The 26,311-nt window shown below is 41.7% G+C and overlaps 1 protein-coding gene across 4 annotated transcripts in view; it reads left to right on the forward strand.

Moving 5' to 3' along the window:
- FBXW11 (F-box and WD repeat domain containing 11) overlaps positions 1-26,311 on the forward strand; it is a 76,847-nt gene that overhangs the window by 38,360 nt on the left and 12,176 nt on the right. For all 4 annotated transcript variants that reach the window (XM_061355445.1, XM_061355443.1, XM_061355444.1 and 1 more), the window contains 4 exons: positions 2,037-2,099; positions 3,172-3,397; positions 14,312-14,498; positions 15,173-15,263. In XM_061355445.1, coding sequence (XP_061211429.1) covers positions 2,037-2,099; positions 3,172-3,397; positions 14,312-14,498; positions 15,173-15,263 — 567 coding nt within the window. The remainder of the gene's footprint in view (positions 1-2,036; positions 2,100-3,171; positions 3,398-14,311; positions 14,499-15,172; positions 15,264-26,311) is intronic.

Genomic DNA, 26,311 nt, shown 5'->3' on the forward strand with positions numbered 1-26,311 from the left:
GCAGTCTTGCCATGAGCTACCAAAGGCAATTTTGACAGGGGCTGAATTGATCTCATGTGGGATTTCTGCTGAATAAGCTGACCCAAGCCATCCATGTTTGATATTCTAAAGGAGAGTTCCTGTTCCTTGTTCTTAGCTCACAGGATCAGTGCACATACTTAGCCTTTAACTGCAAAACAGGTGAGATATTACTTACTCATTTAAAGACATACTAATTAAAAATATTGTTAACAACATATAATCACTATAATGAATATTTCTACACATTGAAATTTAAAATGAAACAAAATTACACACCCCCCACCCCCGCTTAATTCCCTGCAGTCCCATTTGCTTTCCAGAATAGCATAACTGGTGTGGGCTAGTTGGGTACCAGTAAGCCTACCGCTGATTTGTGCTCCCTCTTGTGGCAGCAGGCGGTCGGAGAGCATCCTGCACACATCACCTGCACATCAGTGATAGTGCTGGTTGTGATCAGTGTGTACTTGTGAATAACTGGAATGGCCATCAGGAGACTGTAAATCCAAAACTGTGGAAAGGGTGGTTTACTTTTCTAGTGTTATTGTTCTGTGTCCAGAAACACTAAAATGTACATACCTGCAGAGTAATGCAAAACCTTTACTGCTTTTGTCCATTTCTGGATTTCCCACCAGCCATTTTCTGAGGTCCTCTTTGTCATGTGCATCATAACTAGATAGACCCAAGATTTTTTCTATCACCTACTGTGCATAATATTTATAATGTAATCTTTTGTGCATGTTTTTTCACAACTCCAAGGCAGACAAGATCCAAGGTAGACTTCAGCCAGAGCAGTGCAGCCAGGTGGTGGAGGAATCCTTGCCTAGAGGGGTGATACTGTTAACTTTCTGAGTTTCCTGATTTTGATGTGGTATATCCCTTACGCAGGAAAGAGGAGATGAAAGAGTTAATGCTTTTGAGATGAAATTGTCTTTTCAGTGGGGGTGGATATAGTTGTTAAGGGGTTAATCCCGAATCTCTGATGGTAAGAATAAAGGAGTTGTGTGACTTATTCCATCATGTGTCTTACTTGAGTGTGTTGTTCCTCTTTCTGCTGAGACAGCTGATAGAGAGGAAGAAGGCTGAAATAAATAGAGGCAATGGTTTAAGGCACTCAGTTTTTCATGCCAGTTAGCTGGTGTCTCCTGGGCACAAAGGATGGGGAGGACAGGGTTGGTGGGGAGCCAAATAAGCAGTAATTACTTAGGTGTGGGGTACCATTGAGTGGATAGTAATAGATGGTACTTGTGGTAGGGACAGCAATGAGGAGCAGATAATTAAGAAACAAAAAAGGGAAGAAATGAGTAAAAGGTTCTGAAAACCCGAGGTAAGCTTGAAAAGAAGCACTTGCATCTGAATGTCTGTAGGAATTACATTTCTCCTTCTTGAACAAAAGGGGAAGAAACAGTAGGGAGGAGCAGTTACAGCATGGGGAGAGCACAGTAATTAAGTCAGGGTGCAGAAAGATGGTGACTGCCAAGGGTTATAGGACACAGGCTGTGGCACTGAATTACAGAGACGTTCTGCAGAGAATGGTTCCTCCTCCCTGTGGTAAGCTTAGAGCTGGGGAAAAAACTGTATTCTGTTGCATGTAAGTAGTGAATAGTGATTTTATTTTCTTTCAACTTAGATGTATGCAATTTTAGCTTTGGCAGAAAGTGCTGGTTGATTACTTTGACAGGTTTAATTACTTTGGCTTGAGTAGGATGAAAGTGAATTTATTTCCCAGTGAGAAAAGCGTTGAAAGGCTGCATGAAAACCTGTCAAGGGAAATTGAAGCGGGGTTAGGGAGTTATCTTTACAGTAAATGGAATTGATAAACATGTCAGTTAAAAGGGGAATTTATTTATAATATCCAGGTTCTGTGGCCAGAAATCTTTGACAATTCCATTCACTGGGAAAATTAATTTTGTTTGTTCAATTGATTTGCTTTTTCATAATGCTTGTAGAGCAAGGAATTGCCATAGAATAAAAAAGTGAAGTCCTAATTCTTCTTTCTCCCCTTTCTTTTCTCCTAGAACACATCAGTAATGGAGGATCAGAATGAAGATGAGTCTCCAAAGAAAAATACCCTGTGGCAGGTAGGATTCACATTTGTGTAGAGAGAGTTGGCATGATTTTGTATGTTCTTGCTTTTGAGAAACTTCCAAATCTTGCATCTGCATAATCATCCTTGTACGTAGTTGACTGTATCACCCTAAAATTAGCTCAGCCTTCAAGTGAAGGATGATACTGATGAATAATACTTTAGAAATTGCTAGATCTTCTCAGATTTTGGAGTTGGTGCTGACCTTGAAAGGCTGGTTTTGTGTCAAAGGGTACTTGGGAATACAGTTCAACCTTTCTGAGCATGACTGTCATTCGAAAGGAAAAAATCAACACCTTAACATGGCAAGGAGTTGTAACCAGTTTGCTTTGAAGAAGTTTAGGAATATTTCAGTGCTGACAGTTGTTCGCAGCAGCCCTCTTGGTCTCCTGAAGGGCCATCAATCTTTGGTTCTGTTTACTAATTAGCAGTAAGTCCTGGGGTGTTGTTCTCGTAGCACCCTTTTTGTAGCTAAATCTCTCAGGATTTTAATGATGTGTCCATGTGCACGTCCCAAATATTGTCATGAGCTGTCTTTCAAAAACACAGCAGGCTCTTGATACCATGTAATTCCCAGTTTTCATTTACGGACAAGCAGTTCAACACTGACATGAAGTTCTTGAATTCTTGTGTTAGAGTATTAATACCCAACTTTGTTATGTCTCTAAATGTGTATTACTTTAACTGTTGGAAGTTATCATTTGTAAATCATTTGTGGAGGCAGAGTGCTGTATGCACCAGAGGGAAACTACAAGATGCAGCAGAAACCACTGGTTTTATCTGGAAAAGTTTCTTCTAAAAAGAATGAAGTTCCCTGCTGTTCACATGGTAGGAGGTGTAAGAGAATTCAAGACTTTCAGTGTAACAAGTAACTCACACTTACGAGCAAAGTCCTTTCATTGATCTTTATGAAAGGTGAAATTGCTATGGGATAAGCCATAGCTTGAAGACTGTGTTTCAAAACTTAGGTTTGATTATTTCTTCTCACATACTCTTCCTTGAGAGAGTGCTTATAAAGCTGTTCTATTGCTTGTATGTTAATACTGATACTCCTTTTCTAAAACCAGATAAGTAATGGAACTTCATCTGTGATTGTCTCAAGAAAAAGACCATCGGAAGGAAACTACGAAAAGGAAAAAGACTTGTGTATTAAATATTTTGACCAGTGGTCTGAATCAGATCAAGTTGAATTTGTGGAACACCTTATTTCACGAATGTGTCACTATCAGCATGGACATATTAACTCTTACTTGAAGCCCATGTTACAACGGGACTTCATCACTGCATTACCAGGTAAATTAGTATTTATTTTACAAGAGGTGCATTCACAAATATTTCTCCTTTTGTTTAATGCTTGGACTGCATGCAGACTTTTTGGAACATCCTTCATATTTAGATTGTCTTGAATAAAGACATGGTGCTTCCTAGTCAAAAGAGGAACAGGAGGGCAGCTGAAGTCATTCACTTCTGTGATTAATTGAATTGGCCACTGGATGCCAGTGTTGTTCCATGTAAAAGCAGTTTGAGTAGCATATCCTGAAGAATAATTTGTGTTTAAATTGGAAGAGAGTTGTCATTAAAGTTTTATCTCTGCAAGTTCTGTTCTAAATTCCTTTTTCATACGAACCCCATAGGTGTAGAAGGTACTCCAGAGGTGTGTTCATTTAAGAAGTCCTTTATGACATTTTAGTTTAGTTCTGAGTTTCTTAAGTCTTAAATAAGAAAGTTCCTGCTAAGATTGAGTGAGTCTAGTTTGTCAGGTCTGGTTATTGACTCCAGAGCAAAAGCAATTGTGGATTTTCATTGTATAGTCCAGCCATGATTCCTTCTTCCAGTTGCTCAGGTCTGCATCTGCCACCCATCAGTGTAAACCTGGATCAGTAGTTTGAACATGAAATGTGTTTTTACAAGTGCTATTCATTTTAAAAAAAAAGAAGCATTAATAACTATATACATCATTGTTAGTTTTCAGTCTTCTGGTCAGTTGCATATATTTTCCCATTAATTTCTGGAAGGAATTGTATCCCAGGGTTTTTGATGCTTGAGAAGATGATTCATTTAATTCTTTGAAAGGTAAATTTGTAGATACTGTTTCCAGAGCAGGAAATAAGCATGAAATAAGTGGTCACAATGTTCTGCTTGCCACTGCCAGTATAACAGCACAGATTCATACTACAGTGAGTGAGTAGTCTGTGGATGTTATCCCCAAAGTGCCAAGCCACAGCAGTGAACACTGAGAGAGGGTGATGAGAAAATACAAAGGAATTGGAAAACTGGGAATTTTTTGAGCACAGGGAGCACTAACGTTCCTTTAAAGACTGGTCATATTACAAGCTCAGAAGCTTTTGTAAGCCTTGGTGTGCTCAGGTGGTCTTGCATGATGGATCCCCTGGTGTTTGGGACAGATGCTGCTTGGTTATTATGGGTTCCTGCTCTCTGGACTGCTGCTGTATTTTCACAAAACCTGGAGGAATTCAACCTTTGGAGGTGATGGGGGGTAGTTTTGGCTCACCTTTAAAACATGGCTAAAATGAACTTCTGGGTAGTTGGAGAGGAATGAAGAGCATAAGGTAGGACACAGGGAGATGATGTGGAATACCTGCATAAATGTACTCCTTGTTTCAAGTGGAGAGCTGCTTTCTTTAGGTAGTGTGGATGTTTCCAGCTTGTTTTTAAAATAGTAAATGTTGATTTCTCCACAGAATAACTGGGATTCACTAAAAAAGTAATGTGAATAGTTATGGTGATCATAGAATCCCAGACTGGTTTGGGTTGAAGGGACCTTAAAGCTCATCCAGCTCCAACCCCTGCCACAGGCAGGGACACCTTCCACTAGAGCAGCTTGCTCCAAGCCCCTGTGTCCAACCTGGCCTTGAACACTGCCAGGGATGGGGCAGCCACAGAGCTCAGTCTCCAGGGCAGAGCTTCTCTAGCCCTCGCAGCATCTCTATGGCCTCCTCTGGCCTCACTCCAACAGATCCTGGTCCCTCCTGTGCTGTTGCCCCAGAGCTGGATCAGGGCTGCAGGGGGGGGGTCTCCCCTGAGTGCAGCAGAGGGGCAGGATCCCCTTCCTCGACTGCTGCTCAAGCTCTGGGTGTGCAGCCCAGCACACGGGGGGGCGTTCTGGGCTCAAGGCACACTGAAGCTGGGTCAAGAGGAGCTTAAAAGATAATTTCACTTGCCTTAAAGAAATAATTATTTTTTTTTAATGGAAATAGTTTTTAATGTCCTTTTTGATTTTACACCTGTGAGAATACAGGAAAAATAGAAGTCTGTAGTATCTGGCTTCCTTCTGCTTCAGCAGAAAAAGTGATAGTTTTGGTGTGCTTTTCAGTAAGTGGTGGCAGAATGTTTAGTCTACAGGGTCTGTTCTTACAAATGGGGCTGTGGTTGGGCTCTTTTCTGCTAATTGTCACAGTTAAAGCTAATGCTGTATCAGCTATTGTACAATGAGAGCAACTCAGAAGCTGATCTTTACTCATTGTTTTTTCCATAACTGCCAACAGTGTTTCCCCTAGCATGTCAGAAGACAGTGGAGTATAATGGACGGCATAATTGCAGGAATAACATAAGATACCTCTTTGCTTTTGATTCTCTTAAATTAGCTTTAAGATGGTAATCAAAATATGTCTTGGATGGTCCCATCCAACTTGTGTGTTTTCCTTAAATGAATTTCAACTTTGACCCCTTGAGCACTGCTATTTCACCCTTGATTAGGAAAGAAAGTCCCTTCCATATGTGTTTTGTGTGTTAAAGCTCTAGGAGAGCTCAACACCGAGTCAGGCAAGTAAGGCTCTGTCTGGCTGCTTCTGAAATTTGTTTCTAAAGCCATAAATGTTGTGTGTTGCATGATCTGAGTGACTGTTTCATTTGATGCTAATCAGCTTTAGAGCTGACATCCCATGGTGAGTTTCATTTTCATACAGAGTGGTATTTACACATTGAGCTGTGAAATCACTGTGGATTTTAATTGTTCTAATTCGTTATTGAAATGGAAGCAAACCTTCATCTGGTACCCATAATCAACAGCTGCTCTTGGTTTTCACCATTTTCTATAGAACTGCAGAAACTCTTGTAGAAGCATAAGATTTGGGCATAATTTTTCGCTTTGAAAAGCACAGCAGTAAATACTGAATGCATTTTACTAAAGAAAATTGGTAGGGTTTAATACTTCAGAAACTGTTTATGAAACTAAATACTCGGTGTCAATGTGAAATAGCTACATGCAGCTATTTCAGGCCTTAATGTGTCTTCAGCTTAGTCCTGTGTGTTGTCTGGAATAATGCTAGTGAGTCTATCTTAAGTATCTGGGCTTTGGACCTGTTCCTACTATGTTAATTAGGGTAAATATTTTACTTGATGTCTCTTTTTAATGTGAGCAGTTTAAATCTGTGCACTTCTGTAAGCTATAAAAATCTTAGGAATACACTTGGTGGCAAAGCATTTGTGTGTTTTTTGCTTGGTATGCAACTTTCAAGGCTCTGTGTATTCAAAGGAGATGGCATTGCCATGTTTTAACATTAGAAAACACTTAAGTTTCTGCTTGTTAAAAATCTGGTTTTAACTGTGACCAGTGTTACACAGAATTGTAAAAATTATGCATTTTAATAAAGGGCTTCTGCCTAGTAATTCACAGTTGATCCTTAAAACTCAATGGGATGTTAGCTTCATAAAGACCAGGCTTTATGTGTTAAAAGTGTACATGCCAGACAGAATCATAGAATCATCATAGAATGGTTTGGGTTGGAAGGGACCTTACAGCTCATCCAGTTCCAGCCCCTGCCACGGGCAGGGACCCCTTCCACTAGAGCAGCTTGCTCCAAGCCCCTGTGTCCAACCTGGCCTTGAACACTGCCAGGGATGGGGCAGCCACAGCTTCTCTGGGCACCCTGTGCCAGCGCCTCAGCACCCTCACAGGGAAGAGCTTCTGCCTAAGAGCTCATCTCAGTCTCCCCTCTGGCAGGTTCAAGCCATTCCCCTTGGCCTGTCCCTACAGGCCCTTGTCCCAAGCCCCTCTCCAGGTTTCCTGCAGCCCCTTTCAGCACTGGAGCTGCTCTAAGGTCTCCCCTTCAGGAGCCTTCTCTTCTCCAGGCTGACCCAGCCCAGCTCCCTCAGCCTGTTTCCAGAGCAGAGCTGCTCCAGCCCTTGCAGCATCTCCATGGTCTCCTCTGGACTCCAGTTGATATGCATATGTGCATTTGCTGTTGTGGAAACGTGTTTGCTGATTGTAGTTAACTTTTATTGAGAACCTTGGTTGAGCTCAATTAAATGTTAATGAATGTTTGGTACTAGAATTGCACCACAAGTAAGATTCTGAAAAAGCTTTTGGCTAGTGAAGAGAATAAAACCAAGCTGAGCACTTGTCACTTGGGTTTTGTTTCTCTCGTGTTTGGCTTTGGTCTGATAGTTCCACAAGGCATCCTCCTGTAGATGGGAGTCAGTTCTAAATCTGCTTGAGAACATTCCTAGCATATATAAAACAAGCCTCACCTTAGGAAGGAAAATTTTCCATGTATTTTGAGACTATTTGGAGATAACTCTCCTTAGGAACTGTGTTCTGGCCCTGTCTCTAAATGCTTTGTATGTGTCATAGTAAACCGATTTTTTTTAATTGGATTTTGAGAAGGACCTAGGACTGAGCTTGATACTTCAGAGTTCTGCACATGCCACAGAAAGGCACCAAAACCACTGTGATACTCAGTCCTACTTGCCCTCTGGAGCATAGTCTTTGTTGTGTTGTTCCCCGAACTCATGAGAAGCTTTGTTTTGGGATGCTGCAGTCAGCTGTTTGGTGGTGCTGTGAGTGTTCTCTCTTTGTCTGAGTAATGGCATTAATGATTCCTGGTGCCTCAGCAGTTGTTTGCCAACTCCTTACCTCTGCTTCAGATAGTCCTGTTGACAGCCAGAAATAGCAAGATTGTTCTTTCCAGGAAAGTCATAGGTTTTGGATGAATTGATGGTGGTACCTTGATCATTCAGGTTCCGTTTCCAGATTTGAAACATAAGAGGTGGCTTTGGATCAGACTTTCACAACTGTTTTTCAGAGGATTGTTACTGAACAGAGATCAGAGGCAGTTGGGTGAAAGACTGAACAATGGCAAAATATTGTGTCATGTATCATTTTTCTTAATCAGTTCTGTGCAACTGCATTTAATCTGTATAACTGTCTTTTTTGGAAAGTAGTATTTCACAAGGAAAAAAATAATCCTAAAACCAGTTGAACATATGTTGATGAATACACACGTGTTATTATTCAGACATCACACTCATTTCTAAATAGAAAAGCATAAAACCATGTACTTTGGCAACCCGATGTTTGCCTGGTGCCAGAAGGTGTTAGGATAGAAAACCAGCACTGGTGTGTGCTACCATCTTGATTGACTGTGATCCAAATACTTTTATGGTCTCATAATTGTGCTCTGAATCCAATTCTTTTGACGCTATTTAAATGGCATGTATGTTCCTACTCACAAAAAGGATTTAAAATGCAACGTGGGTTTCTAGTAATGGAATATGCTGTATATGGAACTCCAAAAGTGTTTGTGCTTGATTCAAACACACTCCCCTGCTATCAGAAGCTAAATGATGCAGTAGTGCTAATCCGGAGACGCAGATCAAGTCCTGCTCCCAAGCTGTCCTCTTCATTGCCTTCTGAAAGATAACACAGGTATGTTAGTAGAGGGGCAAACCCCCAGAGCCACCACCACCAAAACCCCACAGAACCATGCACTTGTTCAAAGGATGCTTTGCAGTGTAGGCTTTTTACTAGGCTGGTTGTTAGTAACTTCACGGCTCCTCGGAGCACACATCTGAGGAGGGTAATCATTCATTCAGTTTGTTGCCAGGAGATGGCAGCAACAGATAAACGTTTAAAACACTATTTCGTGCAAGAATATCCTTTGAATAACTTGGGAATTGTTCATTGCATACCTGACATGTTCATGATCTTTACACTTCAAAACTCATTCAAAACCCTCAGTGAGGTGTCAGCAGTAGATCTGAGTGCCAGTGTGGCTGCTCTGCCTCAGAACCTTTAAGTACATGTTTGAAATAAGGGTAGAGTTAGGTCTGCTTAGTACTCTTTGACTAAAAGCATTTGAGTTTCCCTCCTCTCAGAAGGCAAGTATATTATGTGGTGATTGGTTTACTAAATGATGCCAATTGGACAGGATTACATTCCTCAACTGTGGAATGAGAAGAGAATCGGATGGATGTGTACCTGTTCAGCATGAACCCTGTTGCCCATTCTTTACTAGAGATAGTGGTATTTTGTCCACAATGTGCCCAGGGACAGCTGTTTCTTCAGCTGTACAGTTTATATGTTGACCTATGCATTATTCATTTGCTTTTTCACCTGCAATCTTTCAGTTCACCAGTAAAGAGTTTTACTCCTTGAAAGTGCAGACATTGAAAGCTTTGACTGTCATTGGTGTATCTTGTGCTCCTGGCTTTTCTTGGAACCCAGATACAGCTGGAGTGTTTTTCTTCTAACAATGGGAAGTTAAAGCTATCAGAAAGGATTTGTCTGTGTGCCTCTGCTCTTCAGCCACGCTACCACTGATTAAATATGCCTATCAGATGGAAGGGACAGGGCAGCATCGTGTCTCTGCAAGAGCTGGAAGCTGAAGTCTGGTGCACTTGTCATTCTGCTTCATTTTGCAGAAATTTTGTTGGCATCAGAGTGTTTTCCTCCCTTTTTAATAATTTTTGGGTCTGCTGCTTTACCTGCAACCTACTTTGGTGTGTACTCTTAGTTTTTTCTAACTACTTCCAAAGTTAGTTTATGTTTGATGTGCAGCCTTGAAACAGCCTGATGCTGGTTGAACTGAATTATCAATTCTGTCATGTCATAGCACTGTAGACTCTTTTATTACTTAATGATTTGACTAAATATCCCTATGTGAGGCAAATACTAATACACCTTTACTCCCTGAACTGTGTACACATGTTGGGAGGATTGTGAATGCACTAACTTAGTTCTCTTGAGAGGGAAAGGAGGGTGAGCTAAGTTCAGGTGTTGTATAATGGTTACTGAAAGAAAAATGATGCAGTGAAGCAGAAGCCTTAAGCACCTCTTATACAGGAACCTCTGTGTACAGCTCTATTCATACAGAGTTTGAATTAATCATAAAATCATAGAGTGGTTTGGGTTGGAAAGGACCTTAAGATCATCCAGTTCCAACCCCTCTGCCATGGGCAGGGTTGCCTCACACTAGACCATGTTGCCCAAGGCTCTATGCAGCCTGGCCTTGAACATTGTCTGGGATGGAATTATGGTGGTTAATTGTCATATCCTCTGCACTGTTTGCTTTGGGAACTGCAATGCTTGATGTAGAACATTTTTTCTAGTCCTCTTCAAAATGCATGTCCTCCAGGCTGGGATAATATGTAGGGGACTGTGTTGTGTGATTCCAGTGTTACAGATGTAACAGACTGTATGATATACTTGCTCTGCATGAGCTGATCTTACACTGTCAAACATAACTATTTTGTACTGAAAATTACAATAACAGTTAGATCTGTTCCTGCTAAAACACGGCCTGTGCCCTATTCACACTTGCAACCTTCACAATCAGGGGGATGCTTACTCAGCAGAGCTGTTTTCCTTACTTCTTTTAGCTAGCTGTGTCCTCCACTTTGCACAGTGAATTAATTTGTCTCCTTGATACCCAGAGATTCATGACTCTTGAAAATGACCTTGCAGTGATTATATTTTATGGAAGAACCTTGAGAACTGCTTCTTTCGTAACAGTAAGATAAATATATCCTAAGTAAACAGTATTTAGAACCTGTAAGTTGTTATTTACTAGATGAGGGATTTACTAGATGAGGGAATTGAGTGTACTATCAGCAAGTTTGCTGATGACACTAAGCTGGGAGGAGTGGCCGACACGCCAGAAGGCTGTGCTGCCATCCAGAGAGACCTGGACAGGCTGGAGAGTTGGGCGGGGAATAACTTGATGAAATATAACAAGGGAAAGTGTAGAGTCCTGCATCTGGGCAGGAACAACCCCAGGTTCCAGTATAGGTTGGGGAACGACCTGTTAGAGAGCAGTGTAGGGGAGAGGGACCTGGGGGTCCTAGTGGACGACAGGATGACCATGAGCTGACACTGTGCCCTTGTGGCCAAGAAGGCCAATGGCATCCTGGGGTGTATTAGAAGGGGGGTGGTTAGTAGGTCGAGAGAGGTCCTCCTTGCCCTCTACTCTGCCCTGGTGAGACCCCATCTGGAATATTGTGTCCAGTTCTGGGCCCCTCAGTTCAAGAAGGACAGGGAATTGCTTGAATGAGTCCAGCGCAGAGCCACAGAGATGATTAAGGGAGTGGAGCATCTCCCTTATGAGGAAAGACTGAGGGAGCTGGGTCTCTATAGTTTGGAGGAGACTGAGGGGTGACCTTATTAGTGTATATAAATATATAAAGGGGGAGTGTCACGAGGATGGAGCCAGGCTCTTCTCAGTGGCAAACAATGATAGGACAAGGGGCAATGGGTACAAACTGGAACACAAGAGGTTCCACTTAAACTTGAGAAGAAACTTCTTCTCAGTGAGGGTGACAGAACACTGGAACAGGCTGCCCAGGGAGGTTGTGGAGTCTCCTTCCTTGGAGACATTCAAAACCCGCCTGGACACGTTCCTGTGTAACCTTATCTAGGTGTTCCTGCTCCAGCAGGGGGATTGGACTAGATGATCTTTTGAGGTCCCTTCCAATCTCTAGCATACTGTGATACTAGAAAGGCTGGGATGCATTTGACTGGAAGACTGCTTTTATGACTTATTTCAATGCCCTGGTATTTTCTTCAACTTCTTATGCAGAAAATGGTGCAGCTTAAAGCTGCTCTGAGACATGGTATTGCTCTAAGAGAGACTTCACTGCTTTGGAAATAGTTAGATTTGAGACCCGCAGGTTATTTGGGCCTTGTTATACTTCAGGTACTTGAATCTGTTATGACTGATACTGAAAGATTTGTTTAAACTTTATTTAAACTTTTTCTAGTTCTCTAAATTAGAGAAGAAATGAAGAAACACTTTTCATGTATTGTTTTTTTCTTTTGATTGCTGTTCGTTTTTACAAAGGGCATGCCAGAGTTAGTGTGTAGTGGAGGACTATATGAGCACGCTTTGTTAATTCTTAAAATAAGAATAGTTTCTTTGATTTTTCAGGGCTGTTTTGAAGCCTAAATTAGGCTGTCATGGGATAAAGTGGAAAATTAAAAAGGTCGTCATCTCTGACTTTGAAAGATGTTTTTCATGCTTGGCCAAATGACATACATGATTCATGAAGATGGAGTTATTCTAGATCTCTGATCTAGTGGAGTTTTGGGGAAAGCAAAATTGCAGGTCCTTTGAAATAAGTGACAGACTTTCCAGTGATTGTTTTTGTGGGACCAGTGACACTGGAGCTGGAATGTGAGCAAGAAAAGTTGGATGCTATTTTAAATTTAGTGCAAGTAGATTGTCTGAGTGGTTTCTATGTTGGTCCCTCTATTCAACTGCAATCACATTTTTGAATCTAACACCCTCAGCAAAGGACAAGGTCTAGGCGAAGTTCAGAGACAAATTCCACCTGGTTATGTCTTTATAGATCAGTGGTACTAGCTTACTGTATTCATTATCTTTACTGATGTGCCTATTATTTTTAGCAGGCTTCAGCCTAAGTATCCAGAGCTGTTGGATAAGTATTAACTGATAATTATGAAGTAATACATTACAGCACATTGCCTTACATAGATGTGGATCAATGGGCAGGACTCCAATTCTGGTATATTTGAATTTGCTGATGTGTTGAGTGCATTTAATATGTAAATCTAATCCTACCATGGTGGATCGCACTGGTTAATTGGCTGCTTCTGGTAGTGAGGATCTTCATGATGAAAGCCAGTGCTTCCCCAGTGCACTAAGAACTATTGCATGTTGACCAACATAGGTTGTGTTGCAGGTGAAATTAGAGTGTGAAATTAGAGCCCGGGTGGATAGAATCATAGAACAGAATCCTAGAATGGTTTGGGTTGGAAGGGATCTTAAAGAGCATTTTGTTCCAGCTCCCCTGCCATGGGCACAGACACCTAGATGTTCCTGGGATATCTGAGTGCTGCCAAAAGGCTTTTGTTTGGAATAATGTTGTTTTACTTGGGCGTTCTTGTGTGGTACATTGCTGAACTCATTGTTTGACCCAGTAAAGCTAGTGTCCTCAGATAGCGGTACACACACTCACGTGTCTTTCTGTTGCTGTAGAAGGTGGCAGAGCATAGAAGGTGGGAGAGCAGCAGGTGCAGGAAAGGTGCAAGGGTATTATCAGTTCATGTGGCTACTCCAAATACATTGGGAAATCTTTGTTAAATTAAACTAAATTGACTTTGCACTAGAATTTATGGTGCAGAAGCTCTTCCCTGTGAGGGCGCTGAGGCGCTGGCACAGGGTGCCCAGAGAAGCTGTGGCTGCCCCATCCCTGGCAGTGTTCAAGGCCAGGTTGGACACAGGGGCTTGGAGCAACCTGCTCTAGTGGAAGGTGTCCCTGCCTGTGGCAGGGGGTTGGAACTGGTTGAGCTTTTAAGGTCCCTTCTAACCCAAACCATTCTATGATGATTCTGTTATTCCATCTGAACAAAAGTCAGGAGTTTACTTGGCACCTGCAGATTACAGAAGGAGCTTAAATAGAAAAGATGTTCTTGCATTTGATGTGAGATTTGTTTTGCAGGTTTTTTTGCTCGTACTCTTACTATGTCTGTGTTTGTTCCTGTGCAGTCCTGTCTTCTGAGTTGAAGTATCTATTGTTATGTAAAGAAATAGTAAAAGAATTGACATGTTATTACTGCTGCTTAGTAAACCATCTGCTTGATGATGATAATCTTTTTGGATCATGTCACACAATGTGTTATGTGCTCAAAAAGTCCAGGATTCTGTGCCCAGAAGAAGCAAAATGCTTTCTGCTGCTTGCACACTGCTAGATGTTGGGTTGTGCTCATTCTTGCTCTGTGGAAGTGGGACAGTCCAGCAGGCAGACTGTACTAGGAAAGGAGTGAAGTGTCACAGATTTTGATGTACCTATGTGGATCAGTCTGTAACTGGTGCTTCTGGGTATGATAATTTAATTCCCATGTTGCTCCAGTGCCTTAAAGCTGTGTTGGATTCTTTGAATGTATTGCAAAGTTTGTTCAGTAGTTTACTGTGAAGTGATTGACATTTCATTGCCTTTATTTCTTTGTAGAGCAAGGCTTAGATCACATAGCAGAAAACATCCTTTCCTATCTTGATGCCAGATCACTCTGTGCAGCAGAGCTGGTATGTAAGGAATGGCAGAGAGTCATCTCTGAAGGAATGCTATGGAAAAAATTGATTGAAAGAATGGTACGCACAGATCCGCTATGGAAGGGACTGTCAGAAAGAAGGGGTTGGTAAGTACCGCGACAGTACCGAAATTCACCTTTTACAGTGTTCTCCTTTACAAATCGCCCTAATCAAGAGCTCTGCCAAAAAGTAAGTTTATAGTGAATTGGTATCACCAAGATGCGTAAGTCTGCCACGGAGCTATGGGCTCCTGTTCCTGCTTTGGCTGTGTCCCCTCTCCTTTTTGCAAATGAACTATTTCCAATTCAACATTATTTTTCCTTAAAATGTAAAATAGCGCATTGGGCTGCAGAAGCTTCTCTCAAAGAGAAAGCATTTATGTTTGTGGCAAAGGAGTTTTTCTATCCTTTTAAGAGTATCCCAAGGGTTGGGGCGTTCTGCTTCAGAAACCTGTTTCTCTGTGCTCTCTAGTGGTGTGCCTGGCAAAATGCAAGGCGTATTGTAAAGAGCACGACGGCAACACCCTGTCAGCTAAAAGCTTTATTGAAACAGTGAACCCTAATTTGGAAAACAGTAAGGGAAACCCCTGTTGCCTTTTTAGTGTTGAACAATTTAAATAAAGCTGTCAAATTGTAACAAGGGTTGTAACAGCAATACTGAAACCTCTCACAAGTGTTCTGTGTGCATATGTCATCAGGTTCTGTTCTGTGCAGAGTTTGAATTCCTTTAAAGTTTGGATTCTTTGTGCTACATTGAAAAATACATTTCTGGTTCTTTCTAGGGATCAGTACCTGTTTAAAAACAGACCAACAGACGGCCCTCCAAATTCATTTTACAGGTCCTTATACCCAAAGATAATACAGGATATAGAGGTATGTTTTCTGATATATAGTATCTGCAGGAGAAATAACATTGCATATTGTTAGTGTTTCTAAGGTGGTGCGTGTTGGAGCAATGAAGTCTGTCATACATATTCGTATCACAGTGACTTTGTGAGCTCTGGTTTGTCAGACTGTGTAAAAAATAGCCTCAGCAGTTTACTGCCACAGTATGTGCATTAAGTGTTAACAGCATCCTTTTTGAATTTAAAGGTTTTTGGAACTATGGATTTTAATAAAATAGCTGTTTTAAGACACATTACTCCAAGACAACTCCACATACTGCTGAATGTTCTTACACCTTGGTTACACTCACTTTGTGATCTCGGGTTAAATATCTTAAACACCAATCATTTAAAACGTTGCTCATTTAGTAACTTACTACTTCTAAAGCATTGCAAATACAGCTTTCTTTACCATATAGGATGTTTTTCCCCTGTCCAATGATTTGATGAGAACAATAATCAGTCCTGTAATGCGAAACCCCACAGGGATGTCAGCAGTAGAAAACTGCAGGAATGGCTGTTCTTTTCTTTGACGTAAAATTTTGCTTATCTTGCTGAAGACTGGGTTTGCTCAGTCCTTTCAAAGCATTCCTGATAAATCAGGATCATCTTAGTACTCTGCCTAGCAGCAAAAATCTGTCTTGCTCGGTTTGCTGTGTACCCACCACAAAATAAGTTATACCACAGGCTTTAATGGATTTATTTCAACCACGTGATGGATGTGAAATTATTGGTCTGAAATTCATTAGTGGGGAAATGCATGTTTTGATATTTCAGACAGATGTGAACTAATGGACTCATTCTGCTATGGCAAATGGGAATTTGTGTTGCTTGGCACTCAGTAAACAAAATTATGCAGACCTCTTTGCCGATCTGTGAAAGGTATCTGCTGGAGAACATGATCCCATTTTAAGTATTTTCCTTATAACTCTTGCTACACAGTCTATAAACTCTCAAAGAACTAGGCATGAAATGTAGCCTAAATAAAGTGAGATCAAACTTGGTATTTACTTGTGAGCTGATTGATATACACTTTATTTGGAGGGAGGTGGCTTCTCCCTATAAGGAATGACAGAGTGATATTACAGTGATAAGAATCCAGTGGGATTAAGAACTCTTAATGTGGTATTTTCTGGCTTTCTGCAAAATTCTGGCTCAGTTCAGTGAAGAAAATGGGCAAAAAGCAGCATGAAAACCTTTGTGCAGAACAGAGTTCAGCGACATTGTAATGCATTTTTAAAGTTTCAGAGTAAGTTATTTGTTCAGGTGTAGGTGGAACATTTGTGTAGGAATTGTTCTAATTAGGGATAGGAGGATTCCTTAGAGATGGTCTGAGAACCCTGGGGCCTTTTGAACTGTCACAGTCCGGTTTTTAATCCCTTGATTCTTTAGTTGTTGTAGATTTGCTAGTACCATGCACAGAAATGAAGCTCCTCAATTGGAATGTTCTTGATGGTATAATAAAACCCCAAACCCTTTATGCTTCTCTCATCATCAATATCAAATATAAATTATTTTCAGTCTCTGAATATTGGGGAGTGGGGAAAAGATGTGCCACTGAACTTATATTGTAGTAATGAATGTAATTAAAAAAACCCTAAATTTCATTAAATTAACAATAAATATATTAAACCCTCAAAATATTAGAAAAATTTGCACTGCACAGCCTGAAAAGTAAAGGCTGATCTATTCAAAATGAATAGAAAATACACTGGTGTTTGGAGGTCAAGAAACATAGCTGTGAGGGGGGAGTGGAGATCATGAGGGGAGAGGAGAGGTGGCCATGGGGTGTGAGCGGTGACCATGGGGCATCAGGGGTGGCCATGAGGAGATATCTTGAGAGATGGCCATGTACAGGAAGCAGCTATATAGCGTGGGCTATTATGAGAGGGCAGATGGGGGGGGGTGGCTGTGAATGGAGATCATGAGGGGAGATCAGTTTGCCCTTAGTGACACGGTTTAGTGGTGGGCTCGACAGTCCTGGGGTAATGGTTGGACTCTATCTTAAAGGTCTTTTCCAGTGTAGGGATTCTATGATAATGCTCTTTAACACCCTAACTTTCTTCCTGCTCATAAGCTCTTATTTTTCATTTTATAAAGCTCAGGTGTATGATGTGATAACCCCTTACTCTGCATGTTCTGCAGTTATCTCCTGACAGGCTTTGAGGTGGAGCTGGCAGGGTAGAAAGTGCTGTAAAACACGCTGTGCCACTAGCACTTAAAAATAGTAACGTGAGTAAGAAGTGTGGGAAACCAGTTGTCTTTGCTGCCGTGTACGAGGAGTAAAGCTGTTGCCATAGTTTCTGCCCATTCCATACTCTCCATAGTTTCTATCTAATGGTGATATCCTCAACTATGTTAAATATTACTGGGGCATGCAGAGAACTCCTGTGTGTCCTACTCAGATGGAGGGAGGTAAGAACAGAGAGGAAGAATTAGGGCTGTTTGGGGGAAATCTCCTGTAGTTGTGTACTTTCCATTCCACGCTTGTGTCTAGAAATCTGTGAAAAACCTGGTTAATAGCAGTTGTCAATCACTTGAGGTAGAATTTTGAGTACTGTTTGCCTCTGTTTGCCCAAATACAAGAAACAGATGCGTCTTTGTCCATTCTTCTGGAGTGGAGAAGTCTCTCTTGGAAAACTACTGGCTACTTCCAGAATTATCACTGCTCGGTTTCTACAGGCAGTGTGTTTCCCACTCCTGGTCCTTCGAAACTGCAGAACTGAGGGGGATGGCAGCAGGACAGGGAATTGTACCATGTCACATCTTTCCCACTTTGCATATTTTCTTCAAGCCTTCTGAAATACTGCTGTTTTCCAGGTTGCCAACTGGAGTGGGGTTAGACTTCTGCTAGTAGTCAAGGGGCCAGTAATCATTCCACATCCAGAAGTCTCTTACAATTTTTCTAATAAATCACCCTTCAAAGCACTTTTCACAGATTGTTTCCCTAAAGAGCTGTCAAAAGAAGCTTTTAACAGTGTTTAAAAATGTAGATGGTAAATAACAACATAACTTGGTTATAAGGTTAGGAGCACTTCTTAATGTTTTCCTCCCCTTATGCTGTTTTTAAGCCTGAAGTCATGCTCTCCCTCAGTTTCATACTCTTGCCATTCCTTCATTTTTCAAAGCAATGTGTGGAAGCTCTTAAATAAGACTCTCATCTTAGCTCTGATAGAGAACTTTGCATCTCTGAATATCAAAATGTTTTTTCTTCAAATATTTGCCTGGACTTTTTATAAGATCTTCCTGTTGCTGTCAAAGGATCAGCGTTTAGGGAGGTAATGATGAGCCAGAGGCTACCATATTAGCATTTATGTGGTTTTATAACACATTTATTTTATCTCCAAAGGACTTGATGTTTTAATACAGGAAAATACATTTGATGTAACACAATAATCTTGTCATTTGGTATTTTACCTCTGGAGCCTAAACATGAACCGTATTCTCTTAGGCTGCTTCTAATGATAAAATTTATTGGTCATTGCAGCTGTTACTGAATGAGCTTGTCGGTAGAGATAAGCTCAAAGGAACATGTGCTCTGGCCTTTGGACTGAGTGACAGAATTTGAAAAGTAATCCAAAACCTGAATTCACCCCTGGAAGGAAAAATAAGGAATGATAAATAGCAAATTTGAATTCTTTCCCTTGGGCTCTGTTTGCATTTTGGGTCAAAAGTCCATGCAACCACCAAGTGTTGTTAGCTGCAGGTTAAAATAGGCAATGACTCGGTTCCTATGCCTCTCTGAAAATTCTGTAGTGCCAGTATTTGTTTGATGCCAAAGACATTTTAGGAACATAATGCCACTTCTGAAATCATTGGACTTGAAAATAACAGGACATTTAGAGATCTGAAACCAGGTTCTTGGAAAGAGGTCGTTACTCTCCACCTCTGCTGTGAAGCCAAATATTTAATTAGGTTTCATTTCACTAGAGGTGGTCCAGTGATTTTAAATGTCTCCAAGTCAGATGCTGAATTGCCAAGCTCTTGAGGAGCTTTTTTTTAAAGGGAAAACCTGATTTAGAGCTTATCCCAGAAAAAAACTGAACCTGCTTTTGCAACACCGTGTTTATGGAGGTGATGGGGTTGATGTGCGGCATCCTGGCCCTGGGTGCAGTCCCAAAGTGTTGTGGGCAAGGTCAGCTGTTTTAGTGGGACTGTGTTAATCGGCACTTTGCCAGAGTGGGAAGTTTAATACTGCCGATTCCAGAACCCCAAGTCCCTGGATTTTTTCCATATTATTTGTGAAGCTTGGCCAACTATTGTGTTTTCCCCTCAGGATCTATTTCTGGTGATGAGTTGAGAAGACTTCTTTCATAAATGTTCCCCTTATCTTTAGGCACATGGCAAGTGCCCTCCTCTTGTTTCCATGGAGACCTGGGTCCACCTAATTGAGATGAGACTCAAAATGTGGTTTTGCTGAAGACTTTAGGAAGACATGGCACCAGGCCATCAAATAAACACCATGTGTTCTGATGGAATTTGGAAAAGTTCACAGTTTAGGACTGGAACTGAAATTCTAAAACCTTGGGAAAGATTTGCAAAGGGGGAAGAAGTTGGCTCTCATCCTCAGTCCCTGCCAGCATCAAGAGATCTTTGTTTATGAAAGTCACAGTGTATGATGTCTGAGGGAAGTGGGTTTGTTTAGTACTGTTCTATAATTATGATGCTGGAGAAGTTGTGTGTGTGTAGAATCTGGTCAGCATTATATGCCTTGGATTTTTTTCAGCCAGCCTTTGAAGTCTTTACTCCACAGCAGTTTGCAAATGACATGTCTTAAAACTGAAAGTGGCCCAAGAAAGAAGAGGCTTTTGAGTGGCAGGGACAAAGTTCTTAAGGTGAATGGCATAAATTTTATGTCTCACTTCTGACCAGGGCAGAAGACTCCTTTCAGATATCCCTAGCATGGAATGGATCCCTGGCTTGACTTCTTTCATGGAATAGTTTGAGTTGGAAGGGACCTTAAAGCTCATCCAGTTCCAAGCCCCTGTGTCCAACCTGGCCTTGAACACTGCCAGGGATGGGGCAGCCACAGCTTCTCTGGGCACCCTGTGCCAGCGCCTCAGCACCCTCACAGGGAAGAGCTTCTGCCTAAGAGCTCAGCTCAGTCTCCCCTCTGGCAGGTTCAAGCCATTCCCCTTGGCCTGTCCCTAGACCCTTGTCCCAAGCCCCTCTCCAACTTTCCTCCTGGCCTTTAGGCACTGGAGCTGCCCTAATGTCTCCCCTTCAGGAGCCTTCTCTTCTCCAGTCTGACCGAGCCCAGCTCCCTCAGCCTGGCTCCAGAGCAGAGCTGCTCCAGCCCTCGCAGCATCTCCATGGCCATGCTCTGGAGTCAGTCAGGCAGGTCCACATCCCTCTTTTGTCAAAAATGGCCAAACTAAGAGTGCTGGGTTTTTTCTGCTCAGCTGAAAGAGGGATTTACTGTTCTTGTTAGAGTACTTGGAATGCCTCTGTGCTCTGAGAGGGGCTGATCGCTACCTGTTTCAATAGAACTTTGTATCGTTATGGTGTTGTGCATAAAGTTATTGTTTCCAGTGAAACCTAAAAGGTGCAGTTACTTGGTTTTTCAGCAGCATTGCTCTTTGTGAGGTGTTGTGTAGAGTCCAGATGTGTGTGCCATTGAAGTGCCTCAGAGGACCCTGCTCTCTTTGCATTGCTGTTGGCTTGTGTTTTCAAGATTTCCTCTTCAGCTCTGGAAGTTACAGCAGTACTTCTCCTGTCACTTTGCTGTGAGCAGGACTCCATTCAAAGTCAGTGTATTTTGATGTTGCATCTGTGCAACGTGAAAGCTTGAAACTTTAGTCTTGTGTGTTTGACCAAGCTGATGGAAGTTGGTGGAAATGGAGATCCTTTAAGAGAAAACCAGTGAGCCCTATGGAGGATTTTTGCTGTGATCATTGCAGCTGCTGGCATGCAAAAGGTTTTCTTCATCAGATGCTACCATTGAATCTCCTTTGGGATTTCTGTAAAGACAGACCTTTCAGGGAAGAGCAACTGCTTTGTTCATCCACACCCTTCTGTTGCGGGCTCTCCTGAGTAGAGTTGAGAGGATTCTTTGCTTCCTCCCTGGGGAAGCAGAACAGTACCAGTGAGTTCAAAGATTGGCTTGCACAGCATCTTGTCTCTTGAGAGCATCCAGTGACAGATGCATGGGGCAGAGCATGGGGATTTAGTGCAGCTACACTTCATTTACATGGCAGTTACAGGTCCCTCATGTCCTGCATTTGCGGTGTGTTCTGTTCCCTCAAGTCAAGCTCTGCCACCACTGTGGGCTGTAAGAGAGTCCTGGGGCTGAATTGTCCTCCCCTAGATAAGCTTCCATTAGCTGTCTTTTTTATCTGCTTTGCTTCAGCTCCCTCTGGTGTAAAACACCATTTTGACACTTGGAGAACATGCTGTCTCCACGCCTCATGAAATGGGCTGTATCATACAGCCAGCTTTCTTCCAAAGCGGCTTCCTGTATTCTGTGTCAGTGGCCTTTAATGCAGTTTCTGCAAGTTTTTTCTTCCTCTGTAAGACATTAGCATATTCCACTGTCCAGATTCATCTTGCTCAGTATAAGGTTAATCTGCTCTTTTTAAAAGTGCCTTTAAAAAGGGTTCAGCAAAGCTGCAGCAAGACTCAGGAACAGTTTTACTTGGAGGACCTTTGAGCAGCATTATGCATATTGGAGAAATTGAATGCAGGGACAACACTTCATCAGTTTATATTGTTCACATTTGGATCTTATCTAAACAGCTGTAAACATTAGGAACTTCATTCTTAAGTCTCAAATTCTGCCAAGAATCCTGATTTGATTGTAACACTTGCTAGAAAAAGCTTCCCATTCCTTTTTCTCTAAAGCTGTTTAGATTTCTAGACTTCACTGTTTATGCCTTATTTCTGGCCTTAATGCTAATACTTAAGTGAATACTAAAAGTGATATTTTACCTCAGACTGATCTGAAAGCCAATGTAGTGTTCAGGCATGGAGTGCCCCAGTAGTACACTCTGCTTTTTTGGCCTTGCTTTGATTTCAGACGTTCTTCAAAACATAGCCTGAGTATCCTGTGACTTTTACAAATGAAGCCAGAAGCCCACTTTTCACTTCTTGGAAGTGTTTTCCCTTTGTTTTATTTTCTTGTGGAATTGGGCCTTTCTGCTTGTATGAAACAAATATATGCTGAACTTTAACTAGATCCATGTATATGTGTAAAAAGTGGCATGGTATATGTTAGGGGTCTATAGGTTGTTAGACTGAAATAATGTAAGCAGCAAACATCAGTCGATCACTGTTTTGAATTAATGTTTGCTTAGGTTTAAGTCCTTGTGTTTGTTTTCTGTATTACCGTTTACTACTTCTTCCCATGTAACATGACAGCAGTTTCTCCGTGTAACTTTTAGTTTTCTTCTGGACTTTCACTTAGCTTTAATCGGGAATAATCTAAAATATGAAGAATTCTTGGTGTAGTGGAAAGCACAAATTCCTTGAATGAGCAGTAGTAAAGCACTAAACAGTTCTTATATGAGGGGCACAGTGTCATGCAGCTCCCAGTTGTATACCTGCTGTCTTCTGAGTTTCTCAAAGCATTTTGAGAATAAAATCCAAATGTAGTCACTGTTCCAAGCCCTCTAGTGAATCATGGTGGTTCAGCTTTTTTGTGGAATAGGGTAAGAGAACTAACAGGGAAAGGTAACATTGCTTAATGGAAAAAGTGGGATAATAAATAGCAAGATTCAGTGGTGGATGGTTTGCAGCACTTGGTGTTCTCTTATGTATATGTTCTCTCTTCTAACATAATGTATGTCCAAGATGTTGGTATGGACATCTGTATGCCCTGCTGCTTGCTTCCAAAGACCTGTTTACTGGCTCAGGTGACAATAAGTACAAGCCTTAGTGAATGAGTAATTAGGTATAGAGAATGTGTAATTAGGGATGCTGTGCCTGCAGCCAGGACTCTTCAGTTCTGTAGACCGTAATGACCACATCATTTTCTTGTTCATCACTTCCATTATGCAGCTGGTCTGAGGAGGAGGTGTTTTATGAAGGGAATGTTGGATACAGTGCAAGTACTTTTTCTGCCATACTGCTTTGACAGAGGGATTTTATTATTGTCTGTGTAGAATACCCACCCCAGTGCTGATGCAGTTCCTGTGGTCTGTGAGTTTTCAGTTGTCTTTGTTGCTCCACACCTACCACGGGTGCTTAGCTCCTTACAAGTGCTTTATAGAAGTGATGACACTGCAAGAAGGATGGTATGCTCTTTATTTTCAGGGTTTTAATCCTTCTGCAGGAGGCTTTGCTGCTGGCAAGGTTTTACTATCTGTTGCTGTGAGGCAGTCATCCCTCTGTGGTCAAGTATCTCATGGTTTATGCTGTTGTGGTAGTGACAGGACAGCTAGATCTCTGCAAGGTTCCTCTTGAGGACCAGTTCAAGACTTCTAGGTAATAAGCATCACATAGCCCTTCTTCTGCAAGCTTATGCAGAGACTGCGAAAGCTCCTCAGCCCTCACTGCTTAACAGCAGCTTAGAGATCCAAAAGTGAATTCTGGACTCAGCCAGGATCTAGAGAATCCTTCTTCAAGAGCTTGATGCTGGTTTTCCCCCTAATAGTTATAGTATCTTCAGAGTCCAAGAGAGGAAAGACCTCAGAGAAGCAGGGAGCCTGGTGCCATGGCCAGCCTGTCGTTTCGTCTTTGCTTATCAAACCTTCTTAATTTTATAATGAATGAAATATTAAGCCCTTTCTACCCTGCTGACACAAGTTCATACACTCCTGTCAGGAGGGATTTTCTGTTTTCTGTTTGAAGAAAGCATGTGAAGAACAAGGGTTTGGATTTTAACTGCCCCTGGTGTTAATGCCCAATGCTTCAGGAGAAATCTCCATGTACATAACAAATGTATGTGTTCCTTTTTCTCTTCCCCATTTGTCCTGCAGCAGAGTTGTGTATTCAGAGGGAACAAAATCCTTGGTTTATGGGATTAAGATAAACCCACTTACTCTGCAAAAACATCCACAAGGATATAAAAGCAGTTTTTAGCCAAGGGGCTGAACATAGTGTACATTAACAAAGGGGGAAAACCCTGTTCCTAGTAAATTATCCTTAATATTTCCAGTGTATAGTTAATGATCTAACTGCTAATCCAGATGATTTGCATATCTTTTTTTACTGTGCATCTTTGTACGTGTTCTGGCATGGTCAAGGTTTGGCTATACCTCTACATCTTGGGTTATTTTTTACATGTACTTTTCTCTCTAAATGCCTTTTTTTAAATCCATTTATGCATTTCTTCAGCTGCCAAATGGTTCTCCTGTTGCAGATGCTTTGGCTTCGTGCTTGGTCTTTATCCCTTGTATGTCCAGATTTTGCTGGCTGTGCAGCATTTGCCAGCTACTTGCTGCTATTGCTCAAGTAAGCTTGTAGGAAAGTGTAAGAAACATTTTTGTGTGTGTGTGTGTGTGTGTATGAACTAGGGAGATAGTGTTCTGCACCAACTTGCTTTTAGTTGTGAAACCCAAGTGTGAAGGCAGTTGCCTTGGAGACTTGGAGGTGTACAATACAGGTGTTGCACGAGTATTAGGTTTAGTACCATAAATAGGCAAATAAATATTGGGTCTCTTCATTGTCCAGTTCCTGGTGCTTATAACAGTCCATAAAACATGGTGATTTCTTCCTCACCCCTTGTGCTCATGTGCCTGTCTACTCGGCATATACACAGTTTGAGTTATCTCCTGGAAGGAGGTTGCAGATGAAGACTTTGACTAACTACGCTAGTCAGTAACAACCAGAAGTTTCCTATAGCAAGAAGCTTTAATGTGGTTGCCAGTATTGTATTAAACATGTTCCTTTTCAGAGGGTCCTCCAGGTTGCCCACCCACTCAGCCGTATTCAGTCATCTACAATAATGTTATTTCTCTATACGTCCACATCTGTTTTCACTCTGTTGCCAATTGAAATGCTGCTGTATTTTCTCTGTGTATCGTGGCTACTTTCCCAGCACATTGAAAATTTACGCAGTGTAAGGGGATTTTACAAGTTCTTGAAAAACATGAAGTATTTTCCCACAGTAGCCACACTGTATAATGTCTACATGAAATGACATCTATTCCCGGGATTAAAAAGTGCACCTGTATATGACTTACTGCTTCATAGTGCCTTCACAAAGAGATACATAATACTTTAGTTCCTTTTATTTGAAGCCAGCCTTTTCTTATGGAGAGCTTATTAAGTAGCTTCCTATAGGGAACTTCTAAGAGTTAAGGGAGCTAGTGTGCTCAGTGTCTGGTGAGCATGCTTTTCCTGACTGCTGGTGTGTTTGGGAAAGCGCTGCGAGCAAAACTTCTGGTCTGTGGGGTTCTTAATGTGTTCTATAGCTATTGGTAGTTGCTGTTGCAGGAAACTGAAGGCTGAAAGAGCTCCGGAGGTGTTTGGGCACTCGGCTGCTGGAGTAATCCAGCATGTGCTGCTTATTTCAGACCTTTCCAGTGGTGTTGCTTTGGGGAAACTCGCCCTTAAGACGTCTTAGTATTGAAGATCTGAATTTATATGATTTCTGAAACTGTTTAAATTGGCTGACTCAAATGTGTAATGCTTTTCTCCTGTGTCTTCAGTGTTAGTGTTGCATTTTTAAATATCTTGCCTTCAGGTCTATAATTACATCAGTTCATGCTACTAATGTCTGCAATCCTCTCCTGTTTCTAAGGGTCACCTCTGTAGCACCTAAGAAGCTAATGAGTTAGAGTTCCGCCCTCCTAACGCAGATAAATCTTCAGACAGAGCTTGCAAATTGCCTGTCCTTCCTCCTCAAAGCCTCCATCCCACGCTGAGCAAGTAGCAGAATGCGCAGGCTGCTACCTTCAAGGCAGGAGTCCAAGGCTGAGCCAGCGCAGTGTTGGGTTTGAACATTTTGAGCCCAGTTCCCAGTCTGACAGTCAGCAGTGAACTAGCTGGCCAGAAAAGCTGATCCCAAACTGACAGATGACTTGCTATCTTAATTTCATTAGCTTCCCCACCAAATTGGAAGAGAATGAGGGGGATGAATAACTTGTCAGCATGTTC

Source organism: Neopsephotus bourkii, unplaced genomic scaffold (genome assembly GCF_033783945.1).
Source record: "Neopsephotus bourkii isolate Nb327-2 ecotype Australia unplaced genomic scaffold, CSIRO-AGI_Nbou_v1 NB_803, whole genome shotgun sequence".
NCBI lineage: Eukaryota > Metazoa > Chordata > Aves > Psittaciformes > Psittacidae > Neopsephotus > Neopsephotus bourkii.